Below are 16,581 nucleotides of genomic sequence, written 5' to 3' on the forward strand. Positions count from 1 at the left end.
GCGACAACACATTCTTGCTCAACAGCTGACGGGGAATTACGCGCGCACGCACACACAGTCACGTTATACTGGAGGTCTGCCACAATGTATACAATGTGCAGGTACACACACACACACACACACAGCAGCTCAGGCATGTGCGCACAGCCACAAAACACACGCGTACGCGCACGCACACGTGCGGGCAAGGGACAGTGAGGGCACGCCAGGCTTTTATTCTAGTGCACGCTGGCTGGGTGGACTGTGTAATCTCCAGGGTGGAGTCCATCTTGAGTTTCGGGCTAATTTACTGCTTTTTGGCCCACTTGTTGTGCGATTTCTGCAGGAGGGATCAACTAAGTGGGGTTGTGGCTCTTTCACGTTGATTATACGACGCGTTGTATTGCGGTGTTAGCATAAGAGGTGTAATCATCCTGAATGGCGAGCGGGGACAAACAAGACTTGAAATCACAGGTGTCAAACGCAAGGCCTCGGGGACAGATTCGGCCCCACGGCATCACTTCGAGTGTCCGTGTAAAACGAATAATGTGTCTAGTTCATTTAGGTTTTTTTTTTTTGTTTGTTTTGTTTTAAACAGATCATTTTCCCCACCAAATCCTTTCTTAACATAAATTAAACAGATCAAAACATATTACTCCAGTCCTGAAGGCTTTTCACTGGCTGCCAGTCGGCCCGCTTTACCTCCTTAAGGTAAAAAAAAAAAAAAAGAAAAAAAGTCACAAGCCCGAAATAGAAAGACGCCGGGGTATGTGGGTCGCTCAAAAGAATCCCAAACAAAACAAAACTATGCGGCGGTGCGACCACGCCCGCCGTGCGTCATGTTTACAATCGGATCAGGAACGCGGTTGGCGCCCTGTTGTGAACGGCGACGGGACGGTTTGCGTGGCGGGCAAGAGATCGGACCTGTCTTTCGATTGCAGCGCAAATGACACTATCCTGGTATTCATCGCAATCTTCGGATTTATCTCTCTATCTGCTTGTCTGGTGGTTTTATTGCAATTTTTTTACGAGATTTTAGCACATGCTTTATTGGTGTTTGTACATTTGTTATTCATTTGTACAAATCGAGCTCAAGAAAAATGTGCTATATAAATAAACTTAAACTTAAAATTCTTATTTGAATCACTCATTATTAGACTCTCTTGGTTTGCAATGTTAATATATTTTTTTTAAACACACTTTTAAATGTGTGCCACAACACGCAAGATTTTGGGGGCGGTAAAGATAAAAAATTTTGTATCCACAGCTTGTTGCAGCTCAAAATTATAAAAAAAAAAAGAAAGATGAAAAAGAAAGATATTAAACAAACCCCCAAAAATTCTTCAGAAATCTCATTAACATTAAGTCGATGTTTCAGCTGAAAAACGGGCGGAAATATGTGGAAAAAAGGCAGAAAGTCTGAAAATCACCAAAAATCAATTATCCAGCCCGGCACTTGGGGGGTCCAAGAATACAGTGCCCCCCCCCCCCCCCTCGACTAGCTGCGTTAGTGCTTTGACCCATGAAAAGAACACAAAGGCAGTGCTAACAGCTTGTTTACACTCACCGGGCCAAAACATTAGGTACAGCTGCACAATGTAACCCGATCCGATTCAAAACGGTTGCCTTTGCAAAGATCAGAGTTGGCTATTTGGACACTCTCATATGCAGCTAAATATGCAACATACTGGATGGGAGACACCTCCAAATATGATGCGTGCGGTTGTGCCAGCCACAATGATTAAAAATAAATCAATAAATAAATTTATTTGTATTTTTAGGATTCTGACTTTAGACATAAAAGTCTGAGAATAAAATCAAAATTCTGACTTCGGCGTCAGAATTGCGACTTTAAAATCACAATTCTAAGAATAAAGTCCAAATTGTGACTTTAAAGTCAGAATTATCACTTCATGTTGTGGGGGGCAAAAGACATGGTGTGGCGTTGGAGAGGACTACGGAAAATTAGGGCCAGTGAAGAAATAAAAAAATAAATGATAAATAAATAAAAAAAAAATGTCAGGGAATTAAAGTCAGAATTCTGACTTTAATCTTAAAATTCTGAGATAAAATTTGGAAGTTTGACTTGGAAGTGAGAATTCTCACTTTCATTTTGACAATATAGTTAGAATAATGCTAACCTTTTCATTTCCTTCATTGGCCCTTATCCTCTTCCGTACATTCCTCCTCCGGCAGCAAATACAAAATAAAATCTATTAGAAATGAAATTAAAACAGGTAGCAGCACTTAATTACGCCACGCTAAAGCCACGCTCGCGTGATACTTAAGCGGCGTTTTTTTTTTTTTTTTCTGCCATCTGCTGCGTTGTCATGCCAACGAACGGCCTGTGTGTGACAGACGTCAGACGGCCCAGCTGGTTGGCCACCACCCCCCCGGTGGGCGCGGTCGCCGGCGCACGCACGGAGCATCTGCATTCCCACAGTAGTCAGAGTCAACAATCAGCGCGCCCCCGCCTTTCTGAAACTTTATCAGAAGGGGGGTGCGAGGGAGCGAGGGAGGGAGGGAGGGAGTGGCTGGGTGGGGGAGCAATGCAGCTGAAGCAGCAGATTTCGGTGGAGAGGCCTGGTGCCAATGTCAAGGTGCTGAGTGAGGCAAGCTGAGGAGCTCCTACCCCCCCCCCCCCACACACACTCACACACACACACGCACGCACGCACCCCCACACACATACACGGGGCCTGCTGAGACGACCCCACCAAAACTGCCATCAGACTGGTGGGAGTGACCTCTTTGGACCCCTAAATTGACCTTCTGTGTTCCCCTCTGACCGCAGGGCGCGTTCGTTAGTCACCTTTTTCCACCAAGCGGTGCAACCCGTTTCTGCTAGTAGTGCACTCGTGACATTTTATTTAAGCTGTGGACAGGATGACTAAGCACTAAGGCCTCATAGCTCAGTGGTTAGAGCACTGGTCTTGTAAACCAGGGGTCGCGAGTTCAATTCTCGCTGGGGCCTTGATTGTGTTTTGGCCCAGGGGGTCCCCAGTTTACACGTCTTACAAGTTCATTTCCTGTAGGAGGTGAAATGGGTACGCTGTTTAAAAATGATGTGTGGAAGTGACGTAATTTCATAAAGTGGATGCACAAAACAAAATCTTCAGGATCCAGACCATTTTGATTCATCTATATATCGAATTAAAATCGTATCTGGATCGAGAGGATTTTAAGTCGTTGAAGCACTTGGTAAATTTGAAAACCGAAAACCTATGAAGAGGTGGATTAGGTCGGGTAAGGGCCCAGGTAATAAATTGATGGCCTGCTCCTGGTTGATGTCATTTACTGTGAAAACCGCCAGTGACACCAAACAAACGCTCCCTCGGTTCGGCGCCCGTGAGAAGATAAATCACAGTGGCATATCTTATCTGAAAGGCTTATCACGCAGACTGCAGCCTCTCCTCTCAGGTCTTCTCGACAGGCCTCCTCCTGGTGTGAACGAGGAGATAGGACGCCGCAGTCGGCGTGGCCTTTCTCATCTTTTTTTTTTTTTTGGCCTCCGCCTCCTAAGCTTCGACTGTTTATCTGTTGGGCTTATCGAGCCGACTGGAACGCAGACACGGTCGGCCTCCCACTTCCTCGCCGGTGAGTCATGGACGGGACGTGTCAAGATCACCCTGGCTGTCTCACGTCTTATCTGTCGCCCTCTCAAAACAAGTACACCAAGGGTGTCTAAACTTTTGCCTTGGTGGCTCACATTCAATAAAATCCAAGGACGGGTCCGGTGATATGAAGAGATGATGTGCTAAAATTAAATAAATGAAGACACCATGAAATGTTGAATTAAAACTGTCATGAATTAAATCCAATTTTTATTAATTAAATGTTGAATTAAATAAATCAATGTGTCGTTAATTAATTATCAATAATTATATCTAAAAAAATATACATAATTATTTCTGTAGTTGCAGTGTTTTGTGAATTTATTTAATCTGTCAAACACCCGCATAAAATGAAACATTTAATTCATGACACTTTTATTTAATGATTAAATGGTGCATATATTTATTGATATGAATTATTTAATTTTTAATGATCATTTTAACAAAAATTGTTTTTGTTTAATTGCGCCACTTTCAGTCTTCCAATACGGTGAAGTTCTTCAAGTTGAATTTAAAGGAGACGCTAAAACCGAACCGTCGAGCAAGTACCGGCGAGACACAATCTACTTCACTCGACGTGTCATTTTAAATTGCCTCAAACGGGGGTGAATTCCACGCAGGGATAAAACACACGGCTTTGCACTTTGAGTAAAAAAAAAAAAAACGAAAAAAAAAAAAAACGAAAAGAAAGAAAAAAAATGCTGTGTCATTCTGACAAGTATTTCCGAGAAATGGCAACATGGAAGAAAATGGGAGGTGACAGGAGATGTGGTGTTGAGTAAATAGTGTAGGTCAGGTGCAAACACGCACACACGCGCACGCACACACACAAACTTGCAAACCCAGAGACGCTCACTCGCTGACTTTCGCGCGCGGCCGACGTCTGAGCCCAAAGTGGCCCAGTCCGCTTTTCACAAAGTCGTAAACGCCTGCATTCATAACGTTGCTCGCTAATGACATGAGCCGGATGACATGAGCAAGTTGGGACACCTGCAAGAACAATCCAGCGCCAAGAAAAGTTTGTCCAATGGAAATGGAGCATGCATATTTCCAGTCAGGGAGAAAGCGGTGAAGTGAAGCGGCTGCAGAGAGATGCTGGCCGTGCACGACATGATTTACAGGATGCGAGCCTGCAGACCTATAATCCTCCATTCAAATGAGAATGCACAGGCTCTGACTACAACAGACCAAAGGCAGCAGGGGAAAAAAAAACAAAAAAAAAAACAAGCGGGAGCGAGGGTCGTGACATAAGCCAAAAATCGGCAAAGGAGCTATAGACGATGAGCTGGAGAGCGAGAGAGTGCCCAGACACGCAGACTAGCCGTCTCTTGCTTGTGGGAATGTGGTCAAGACACACTAGTGGGCAAAGGCCCGGCTCGGAAATTAGAGAGTGGCGCTAAGCGAAGGCAGCCAGAAAGCCAAAGGCCGTCTGGGAGCTGCCAGGAGCTGCATCGCCGGCGCGTTGCCCCAGCATGATTTACGGCGAGGCCGCACGCTATCTAACGGTCGGCAGCGCGCCGTGAGTGCCGTGCCGCATGAGCGGCAAATGAGGAGGAAGACGTCGTCTAGTTGCGAGCCCTCGGTCGTGACAAAGACCAGGTCTGCTACACGTAGTCACGATCCAAATGAGTGTGCAGAACAAAAGCATAGTGGGGGAACATTAGGAAGTGTAAAAAAAAATGGCATGTGATGTTTAGGTCAGGAATGGTCATCAAGTATAATCATATTTAAAAAAAATAAAATAAAAAATAGAGTAAAACTAACACTAAAACTAATAAAACGAAAATATAACAAAGCATTAAAAAAAAAATAATTAAAACTAGCTACCATTAAAACAAAATAAAAAATGGAATACAAGCAAACTTGAATGAAAATTCCACAACTATTATAATCTTGTTCACTTCATAAGTTGGCCGATAGTGAACAGTTCTTCCAAAAATATTTTTTCTGTTGCCACTCAGTGGACATTTAGCAATAAACAAAGTAAAGCAACCTTACTCCGCTAGCTTAATGCTAACAGCATAGATGAGCTAACACATTTCATCGATGTGGCAGTGTTATAAGGAACGGAGATCGGAGCACAAACGGTGGGGCAACACATGTAGACGGAAAATAAAACATATCTTTTTATCCTACAAATATATTGCAGTGGCTTAAGAAGCCAAATACAAAATTCCCCCCCAAAAAACTTGAATTTAAAGGTGCAATGCTTTCTGTGTGGCTTGATTACAGGAAATAAGTGGCCGAGTCAGGCGGGCCATTTTCAACTTTCCAGAAACCGAGCCGAACCTGCACCTTGGTTTATTGTGAAATACAAGGAATGAGAAAGATTTCATTCCTCTCCCCAAGCTACAAAGAACCATTTTCCCGCGACCGCGTTCATGCTCACTTCACTGACACTCATTTGCAGCCTGCAAATTTGATGCAAGATTGCGTCGGCACCGCAATCACCCCCCCCGCGAGCCGGCGAGTGAAAGCTCCAGAGGGTGCAGCTCTGTCGAGGACAATGACCTCTGTTGTCCGCGGCAAGAAACTCCCTCGCTGCCAAACTAGTGCAAAGCAGGGGGGGGGGGGACGAAACAAAAGCAGAGCGGAGCACGACAGGAAAACGCAGGATTTGAAATCCGGACAAACAGGAGGAAGTGCAAGGTGGTTGCGTTGCGGAGCTCTGGAAGGCCGAGTCTAGACATGCCGGGAAGGTTCTGTATGTGCTTGTCTGCAACGCGGGTCAGCGAGAGTACCGATGCGGTGTTCCAGGATTTCAGTGTGTGTGTGTGTGTGTGTGTGTGTGTGTTTCCTTTGCCAAGTTTCCTCTCTTTGTTTAGAGCGGCCTGGATGGTCTGGCTCCCCGCTGTTCATGCTATGGCCAAACACACACACACACACACACACATATATCAAAACACATCACAACAACAGGCAGGATGCGCTCACGGCAAAGAGGTGCTGGGAACAGGAGCAAAACAAACGGGGGTGGTGGACAGACATTTGGGAATAAATCACAAAAAAAAAAAAAAGAAAAAAGGGGGGGATGGCGGCAAGTTGGCAAGTGGCCATGGAGTCTTTGAGTTGAAACAATCGGGAGGCTGCGGATTTTGTGCGGAGAAAGTGTTGATGGGCGCATGCACCTGAGGTGTCATTGTCGTTATTTAAGAGTGACGCAAGATGGTTTCATTTTTTTTTTTTCATTTTGAACCACAGGTGTACGGATAACCTGATGACCCAAGACTCAAAACCACTTTTAGGAGCAACGTTCTAATTTTAAGGAGCATTTTTTTTTTTTTTTTTTTTTTGTGGGTAAATCTTTGAAAGGAACTGAAGCAAGGTTTTTTTTTGAACAATAAAAATAGCACAATATAACAAAACAAACGTTTTCATTTCTAAATCATCTACATGTTAAAATTCTTCTATTTAACATTGTGCAACAAAATTCATTTTGCGAACATTTATTGCGCAAACCACAAAATCAAAACTCAGGACTCAACTGTGAAATGTGAATGATATAAATATTTGATGCGATAGCAATAGACTTTGAAGCTCATAAGGCACTTTTCCCAGGGGACGAACGTCACAACAGAAGGTGATTTGCCAGTGATTTCGAAGCAATGCAAAATATTTAAAGTACTACGACACATCCATCCACTCGTCCTTTTTCTACAGTTGCTACGCAATCGCAGGATGACTACAATATGACGCAAATGTGTGTCATCATCGAGGGAACTGAGCAAGGAAAGATCTCCAGGTCAACGTGTGCGTGGAGAGTCATTCACGTTTGTATATTTACGTGTGTTCAAGTATCCACTTAGTTGTCAAATATAAATATGTAGATGAGCCCGTGTGTGTTTACTACGGCCTTGCATGCAAGGCCGGGCACTGGGTATCGAGTAGGAGGGTTTGAATACAAACACACACACACACACACACACGCACGCACACCCCGCCCCCCCACCCCCTTTCCAAGCCCTGATTACAGAGCTGAGGGGGCCCTAAATGCCTTACAGATGGACTCTTAACAAACAGCCGCTCCTCAAGTATTCCCAGTATTTGGCCTTGCTGTAATTTACAGCATACTTACCTAATTGAGACGCGATTAAGGTCATGCCGCGCATTCTTCGGCCCCCATGTTTAATACACATGATATAAGCGTAACAATGTGCACAGTACAGTGTGTGTGTGTGTGTTGGCTAATTCGGCTGGAGTGATGACAACCGCACAGTGGCTGTGAATTTTATATATAATAAAATAATTATATATATATATATATATATATATAAAATAAAATAATAATATATATATATATATAATAAAATAATAATTATTATATAATAATTATATAATAATAATAATTATATAATTTATTAAATATTTTATTTATTTTATTATTTGATTTTCTTTTTTTTACCAGTAGGATTTTAGTCTTGTGACTTTCCGATAGATGATCGGATGAGATTAATGATGTTGTGTAAGCGAATTCCTGTGCGGTGGTGTGTGCAGGTGAGCTAACAGGTGCTATCAGATACAAGTGTGATATGATGACGGAAAAATTAGAGCAGTCACGCAAATTTGGTGGGGGAAAAAAAAAAAAAAAAAAATCGCAGAAAAAAAAATATCTCCGTACACTATTTGCAGCGGGCCCTGCCGTGAACACTGAAAAAAACAGTTTTCATTTCAACCATCTTATTTGATGAGACTGACCCGTGCATTTGGCCGTGCCGAAGCGCGTTACGTTCCAGCTGATTATAAGACGATATGCCAAGCAATTTAACTCTCTCACAACTCCCATCTGTATCTGAGACGGTATGGAGAAACGTACACACCTGTGAAGGCGCTATTAATGCCGAACAGGTTTTGGAGAAACATTTGCTGGCATCCAAGCGACGTCCTTTTTCATGGACGCCCCTGCTGATGTCAGCAAGGCAATGCCAAACCACGACGGCGAGGCTTCGTAGTCAAAGAGTCCGGGTACTAGACCGGCCTGCCTGCAGTCCAGACCCGTCTCCCATTGAAAATGTGTGCGACAACGGACACCCCCGACTGTCGAACTGCTTCGGCTGTACATCAAGCAAGAATGTGAAAGAATTCCACCGACAAAGTTTCAATGAGAAGCGTTCTCAGTTTTCAAACGTTTTTTTAAATATTGTTCCACGAAAAGGTCAGCTTGAACATTAAATACATAATCTCTGTAGTGTATTCGATTCAACAGAGAATCGCAAATCATTGCATGCTGTTGATATTTAAAACAACATTCCAACTTTATTCACAGTCAAACACTGTCGATTTTAAAATACGCAATCTTTTCAGGGCGAGCACTTAACCGGTTTCGAACCATTACTCACTCATTGCGTAGCATATTAGAGCTTGATCTCGCATGTCTTTTATAGGCCCTGTTTTATTTTATACGGCAGACATTCACAGGCACCGACTTGGCCGCCGATCACCATGCGAAAACATCCTGTTTCTCATAAAAGTGAGCGACGTCGCGCAAGCATCGGCCTCGTCTCAGCTCGAAAGCGCGTCGGCTTGTGAAAGGCCAAGTTGAAGCTCCGAGACACTGGCCACTGTTTGAGCTGGTCGCCGGGGCATTTTTCATCGGGTGCGCGTGACAGAAAGATAACACACGGGGCCATCCGTCTTCGTTTCCAAGCCGCTCCTGGAGAATTCAATCTGGAGAGCGTTGGGTCGGACACATCAGCCATTAATCAACTCCACTCATGCGTCTTTGTCCCCATGTGATAAATGATGCGCCGGACACACAATGGCGGACCCCCCCACTCTGCCCATAAAAAATTAATTCATCTACGGGTTGACATACTCGCATAAAGCACGGCCAGGGTAGTTAGCGTCCGGCATTTTAGCACGAGGGGAATAGTCGGGGGGGGGGGTGTATTCACACGCACGCATATATAAAATAATTAATCAAAAAAAGTCCATGATTAATTGTGATTAATCACATTTTTCAACTACTATTTTTTGGTGAACCTTGTGACAGATATTTACTCGAATAATCTTGGAATGAATGCAAAAATCACCAAATATGAAGTATATTTAATTCAAAGACTGTTGGAATAGCTTTCTTTGATTCGTTAATACGATGTAAACTGAGCCATCTTTCCAGGCAATTTGTTTGTTGAAGTAAATCAAACTGAGTTAACTGTTGAGAACATTTTACTTAATCTCCTGAGCTAACGCTTTAATTTTGACAGCCCTAATATATATATATATATATATATATATATATATCAAATTTTATTTATATAAGCACTTTTCATAGTGTTTTACAATTATTCAGAACAGTATTTATGATTTTATATATAACTGCATTTAAAGGCAAGGTACAGAACCACTGCCGCCAAAAAGGCACGCACGGTTGCAGTCAGTAAATAATGTGCTTGCCGATCATTGCCAACAGCCTCTAGAAATAGGCTCCTTCGCCTTCTCGGTCGTTTCCTCTTCTTTGTGGCCATCCGCCTCTTCCTTGACAATTGTGCCAGGTTTTTGTGGTTCAATAAAAATATAATAGCCTCATAATAGCCTAAAAACATGATACAGTCAATCGATCAATCGACCACGGCTGACTCTGACCTTTGGGTTGAGAAAAAGCAAACAGCCCATTTTGACAAAGGGAGGGATAGCATGTATAGATTTTTCTAATTGAGGGAATAAAAGTAAAAAATTGCCAGAAAAATAAGTAAAATACCAGAAAAATCAACGTTAGTTAATTCACAAATAATTTCGATTTTGTTACTTGTCAGTATAAAAAAATAAACCTGGAAGAAAAGCAGAGAGCATGGACGCTGTGGGAACACACTCTTGTGCGTACTCTGCTCACGCACACACACACACGCACACACACACACGCTGCGGTGTAGCTAGTGAATGAGTCCACCGGGCTGCTGGGAAAGATCCTACTTGAGAGTGAGTCAACTGTGACACCAGGGTTTGCTCCATGTGTCATGAGCTTGACATTTACGAGAAGAAGGCGGGAGGTGCCGCCGCCTAGAGAAGGTTAGGAAGTGACCGCGACCTTGCTGGAGGTCAGCTCAAGCTCCACTTCACTTGAATCCTTGCGTGCGCTGTTAACATTTATGGATAGTGAAATGTCAGCTCAAAATAAGACGCTTTTGGAAGAAAATCCTGCTTTAAGATTCTTTACATGATACTGCTCAGTCCCTGGCTCTTTTTTTTTTTTTTATCATTTTTTTGTATCTTTATTTGTCATGTAACTTCCCCATATTGTTCGGTTCTTGTCATGTAATGTTCAGCAGAAGAAAAAAAAAGAAAAAAAATCGTTGCTTTTACCACACCCTGCGGGCAAAATGTTCCAGGTGCCCACGTTTGGTTCGCAAATCCCCTTCTAGCTAATTGGAGCAGGACCAGGGAAAGCACCGAGGGTCATCCGGTTCATCCACCTGCTGCCTGAGGCCAAAAAGGAAGCCGCCATCCTACCCCCCAACAACCCCTTCTCTTCTTCCATATAACAGGTGTGTTGTCCTCATCAAAACAAGACATTCACGCGGCGAGAAAGGAAAGTCAGGCTACGTGTAAATAGTCATTATCAAGAGCGCGGTGCAAGCTATGACTAGTTAGCTGTCATTTCAACGTAGAGTCATGTCTCTGAATAGTGATGGGCCACTTTGACCCAAACAACTTCTTGAACAGGGGGATTTTCACAGCCAAAAAAACGCGCCGTATCAAAAGGCGTAGTGTCAGTTGTAGGTGCTATTTCTGTATTTAACGCACACATTGGGCAAACTTCACTATGAGGAGCATGCTAGCTGGCGCATGCTAGCTGGCGCATGCTAGCTGGCGCCTGCTAGGTGGCGCCTGCTAGCTGGCGCCTGCTAGCTGGCGCCTGCTAGCTGGCGCATGCTAGCTGGCGCCTGCTAGCTGGCGCCTGCTAGCTCGCGCATGCTAGCTCGCGCATGCTAGCTGGCGCATGCTAGCTGGCGCATGCTAGCTGGCGCATGCTAGCTGGCGCCTGCTAGGTGGCGCCTGCTAGCTGGCGCCTGCTAGCTGGCGCCTGCTAGCTGGCGCATGCTAGCTGGCGCATGCTAGCTGGCGCATGCTAGCTGGCGCCTGCAAGCTGGCGCCTGCTAGCTGGCGCCTGCTAGCTGGCGCCTGCTAGCTGGCGCCTGCTAGCTGGCGCATGCTAGCTGGCGCATGCTAGCTGGCGCATGCTAGCTCACGCTTAATTTTCTGCTGTTGTGAAAATTAGCTTTCTCTGCATTTCATAGCAGACAAATGAGAATTCGCAGAAGTGTCCTGCCAACAAACACTATTGCGATAAATGTCACTAATTGACATCCTAAAGTTTTTCCAACTTAAATGACTCTTTCAGCCCGAAAACATACAAGTTGTGTTTTTTTTTTTTACAAGTGTTCCATGCTGCATGTAGTCACTTTTCACAATTGCTTTCAACTCACTCAAGGTTCAGTGAAGGTTAAAATGCGTAACGTGCATGACTGACAAGAGGTGTAATATTAGAGACATGGCATTAGTAATCCCTTGTAATGACTTTGTTCCAGCAAAAGGTCACAGGTCTTAAAATTGTGTGACACTGATTACGAAGGCAGCGCCGCTGAGACTGTCGCTGACTTTTGCTTGACGCAATGTTGGGATTGCGAGCGTGCGTGGTTGCAAGGCGAGAAGCCACAGGTAGGCGAGGCTCTCTTGAAAGTGCGAGATTGCAATCGTAACATGTAGCCTGGAGCACAGCAACCATCACCCAGACAGCGAGGGAGGCGTGCACCCCGCAGGCTTCGCTTCAAGATCACTTAACTTACAAACGTTTGGGAGAAAGCTTTCAAAAGCCAGAGTTGGATGAGTGCAAAATCGTGAATAATGGCAGCACGCAAGCGGGAGGGCCACATTTTCCAAAGTCCACAAGCATCATTCCGCCGTGAAGCGCAAACAAACAGCAAGCCGCACGGGGCGAGGGACACACTTCATACCCTATGATTTGGGCGTGGAAAACAACAACAACAACAAACAAAAAAAAAACGAGCGGCGCTAGCATGCACCGGTTCAACGGGTACAAACGCCACAGTGGAAAACTGGCACTGGGAGCACAGACAGACAGATAGACAAGCAGGCAGGCAGGCATCGCGCTGGCATCGCAATGTCGCCTCCCCCGCTTGGCGCCACGCTACAAAAACAGGCCTTACGCAAACAAGAAAAAAAAAAAAAAAAGTAACGACGTGAAGAATAGACAACTTCATTTAGGCAAAATTAGCCGTCCATTTCAGCGGAAAATATAACCTGGCCAAATTTCTTAAAACATGTAAACACAGCTAGCCGAAATAAATAAATAAATGCATTTTTGCTAAACCCCTACAAAATGGTGTTTCTTATTTTGTGGTACTTTTCTTCCAAGGGCCACAAAAAATAAATCAATTAAATTAAGAAGAACGCAGAGACATTCTTCACGTGCTAAAAATGAAGCCATCAACATACGTGAGGCAATTTTTTTATTGTTTTTATATATTGAAAATACTGCAAATGTTTCACAACTTGATCTCATTGGTCGCTCCACCACGTCATCCGTTATTTATTTTTATTTTTTTAAACACTTTTTTTTAACCAATTCAAAGTCCTAAAAGTAGCTTCTGAACAAAAAATATTTACTCTTTTGGGCACATCAATATTCTGAGAAGTGTTTTAAAACTCCGCCCGTTTCTTCACTCCTGCAGAGTTGTGCCGCCTCAAGATTGAATTCTTTTTTTTTTTTAAGATAATAAGTACACTAAGTTAGGTTAGATATATTTGAGTATGCTTGTTTTGTTAAAAGCTGTGATGCGTCGGTGCAAAAGAAACCGGTCAGCCCCGAAGGAAAAGTGTGTGTGTGCAGTTGCATTTCCTTTCATGCAGTGTTTAGTCTGCTTGTTGGTTGATTTATTGCAACAGTCATGGCTCTAAGACAGGGGTGGGCAAACGTTTTGATTGGCGGGCCACAATGGGTTCTAAAATTTGACAGAGGGGCCGGAGCAGGAGCCGATGGATGGAGTGTTTTGGGAAACCTCACCTCATCGGTAAAAAAAATAAAATTAATTTTAAATGAAAGTGAACATAAACATTCCAACAATATATGTCTTTGAAAAACCACAGCATTTAGAAAATAAAACACAAACAAGGTATATTCATTTAATTTTTTTCAAGTTCAGCGGGCTGGATTAAAACGTTTAATGGGCCACATGTGGCCCCCGGGCCGTAGTTTGTCCACACCTGCTCAAAGACCTTTGAAAAAGAATTTGGGAAGCACGTTCAGCAAACCCGCGCGCAATGTCATCTGTCAGTGTGGCAAGAGGAAACACACGAAACCAGGAACGTACCTTATCTTCCAGCCGGATCAGTCGCGCTCCGATTGTCGGGGATTCTTTATCTTCCCCTTTACCTGGCGACCAAAAGAAAACACTGGTATATAATATTTGCTTGATATCTTCTTCGAGCGCATTTCTGTTTAGGTTGTATTCAAAACGGTTTCTAATGACCACACAACATTCTGATGACTCATTTTGTGTTAGCATTAAGCTAACAGACGAAGCTACGTGCTTGTCAGCGACACCATATGTCATTTTATTTATTTCGCGTCTGTAAAGCGCTTGAAGCCGACGACAGAGACTCTTCTTGAAGAACTGTCGGCCTGCTGGCAGACCGAAGCACACTCACGGAGGGCAGGCTTGGAGTAGTATCTGTGTCGTGGTATCGGAGCATTTTTAGAAATGTAGAAACTTTACCGGCATGAAAATAGTGGAATTATTTAGATTGTGATCATCTGGATTGTGAGGCCCTCTTCCATCAAAGCAACTATTTATGATAATAGGACCTTAAAATAATTATAAAATAATTTCAGATTCCAGATATTGAGTGAAGGTCCCACGACTGGAATTCATCGAAATGCGACATTCTGTTTTGAAAGACAACCGGGTACAACTGTAGTCGGAACGCTTGCAGCGGCTGAGCAAACATTTCATCACGTTTAGGTTTTAATTCCAAATTTCTTGGTGGGGAGCAGTTCGCACTCTTTTATGACCTTTTTGCGTTAAATAAAAGCACTCTGCAAATGTCATTTGCACACTGAAGCGGCTTCAACATTTGCCAAAGGGGCCGCACAATCGGGAGAGGCAAATATTTGAGAAATCCGCCCCATCCCCCCAAAAATGGGGGGGGGGGGGGGTTAGGGCTCCCGCATGGGTTCGACTAACTACGTTCATCTTATTCCCCTTCAGATACAAAGTTAGTGAGAGCAATAAACAAAGTTGGCCTGGGGGAGTTCAGGCTGTTGCCGGAGAGGCGCCGTTAACAACATTGACATTGCTCAATAAAATATCTGAATGGCGGCCACTGTCGTCACAGCTCCGTGTCACGTGAGGGAATATTTGTGTTCAGATGAAGATGAGCAGATGCCAGAAGGGCTGGATCAAGTTTTTGGAGCTCGATGGTGGCAGCGAATTTCACAACAAGCGGTCGTTCGGCAAATAGTGAATAAATTGACCAAGACAAAAAAATCGCTCGTTTCAAGGTATTCGGTCAACGCAACGCCCAGTTCAAATTTAATGTCAAACTGAGTGTAAAATCGAAGAGAATTATTTTAGCGATTATTTTAGCGTATTAAAATAGCATTTCAACTAGGGTTGTGACGATAATTCGATATCGATATGTATCGCGATACTTGGGTGATTGATATCACTAAAAAATGGTATAGATAAATTAGCGATAAAAAAAAAACTATAAAAAAACAACAACAGAGCAGATTCAACCTATCACGGCCCGACTCGTCACAAACTCCCTCCCATTTAGGAAATACAACCTGAGGCTTACGCATGCGCCGCTGAGCTAGCGTGACTCAAAACAAAACAAAAAACCTGAGGCGAAAGGTCGATTTACCGGCTGAATTGAGGAAACGGCCCGTAGCTCCATCACACGAGAGCTCCGGAGTTTAAAAATCGGAACTCAGCCCTTTTGGCTTTTTTGTTTCCAATAGTAAAAAAAAAAATGAATTCATAAATAATAATAATAATAATACGATATATATCGATATCAACCGATTTGACATACTTGCATCACGATATAGTTTTCAGCCCTAATTTCAACATGAATTTCAGGACGGTGTTGAATAAGTGACAACATCTTGGGTTTAGTTACCCTTTCACTGATGAAGCCGTAATGCGGAGTTGAGCCACGGCGCAATTACGGCACCTTCTAAATCATCACCCAAGCGTAAAAAGAAGCCAAAAATAAACCTGCTTGTTCACCGTTGTGTCACGTGTACAAGTGTGCGCACGTTTATTAAGATAGTGTGGACCTGAGGAGTGATGGCTGTCTGTCAGATGGACAATTCCGTGTTTTTACCTGGGAGGAACATTCCCGGCTTTCCCAGAGTGCCGTCCAACCTAAGGAGGAGGGAGGGGGGCGGGTCAAGACAAAAATAACTGAGTCCAGAGATACACACACGCACGTACGCAGTGCACAATCAAACACACACATACACATTCACGGGTCCATGTACTGTGTAGTTGCAATAAAATGAAACATATGGATTTCAGCACCCATATTTCAAAGAATTAAAAAAAAAAAAAAAGCACATAAAAAAAGGGATGGAAAATTCCAGCTCTCTCACTCCTGAGAGGTTTCACGTGCACACACGTGGCCTGCTCATCATTTATGATGCATTAACATCTGTGCACTTTTTTTTTTTTTTTTTTTTTACAACATATTACTTGTGCAGGTTTTAGTCTTTTATGAAATTCTTATGAAATTCTAATTGAAAAGTATGAATTGAAAATTTTGGTTGAGACTTTGGACTCCATTGTTCTCCTTAGACTGCATTGAATCATAATTTTCAAAATATTTCTTCTGGGCGCAAAGCATACACACGTTGCAATAATAAGCATGCGTCTTCAAATGTTTGAAGTTACGATTGTTTTTGTAATTCATTTTGTTGTTTCGTGACAAACAAAACAAAACACGAAAAGTGTCATGGTTACGTGAT

At 43.4% G+C, this 16,581-nt stretch overlaps 1 protein-coding gene and 1 non-coding gene across 8 annotated transcripts in view; one reads left to right on the forward strand and one right to left on the reverse strand.

Annotated features, from left to right (window-relative positions):
• kcnq1.2 (potassium voltage-gated channel, KQT-like subfamily, member 1.2) overlaps positions 1-16,581 on the reverse strand; it is a 119,037-nt gene that overhangs the window by 36,308 nt on the left and 66,148 nt on the right. For all 7 annotated transcript variants that reach the window (XM_088287191.1, XM_088287197.1, XM_088287195.1 and 4 more), the window contains 2 exons: positions 15,942-15,982; positions 13,922-13,983 (listed from right to left, as the gene is read on the reverse strand). In XM_088287191.1, the coding sequence (XP_088143317.1) occupies positions 13,922-13,983; positions 15,942-15,982 (103 nt within the window). The remainder of the gene's footprint in view (positions 1-13,921; positions 13,984-15,941; positions 15,983-16,581) is intronic.
• On the forward strand, positions 2,881-2,953 carry trnat-ugu (transfer RNA threonine (anticodon UGU)). Its single transcript has one exon. It is a non-coding gene; the product is annotated as a tRNA-Thr (tRNA).

Source organism: Idiotropiscis lumnitzeri, unplaced genomic scaffold (assembly GCF_059441095.1).
Source record: "Idiotropiscis lumnitzeri isolate Australia: NSW breed Sydney's pygmy pipehorse unplaced genomic scaffold, RoL_Ilum_1.0 HiC_scaffold_35, whole genome shotgun sequence".
In the NCBI taxonomy this organism is placed as follows: domain Eukaryota; kingdom Metazoa; phylum Chordata; class Actinopteri; order Syngnathiformes; family Syngnathidae; genus Idiotropiscis; species Idiotropiscis lumnitzeri.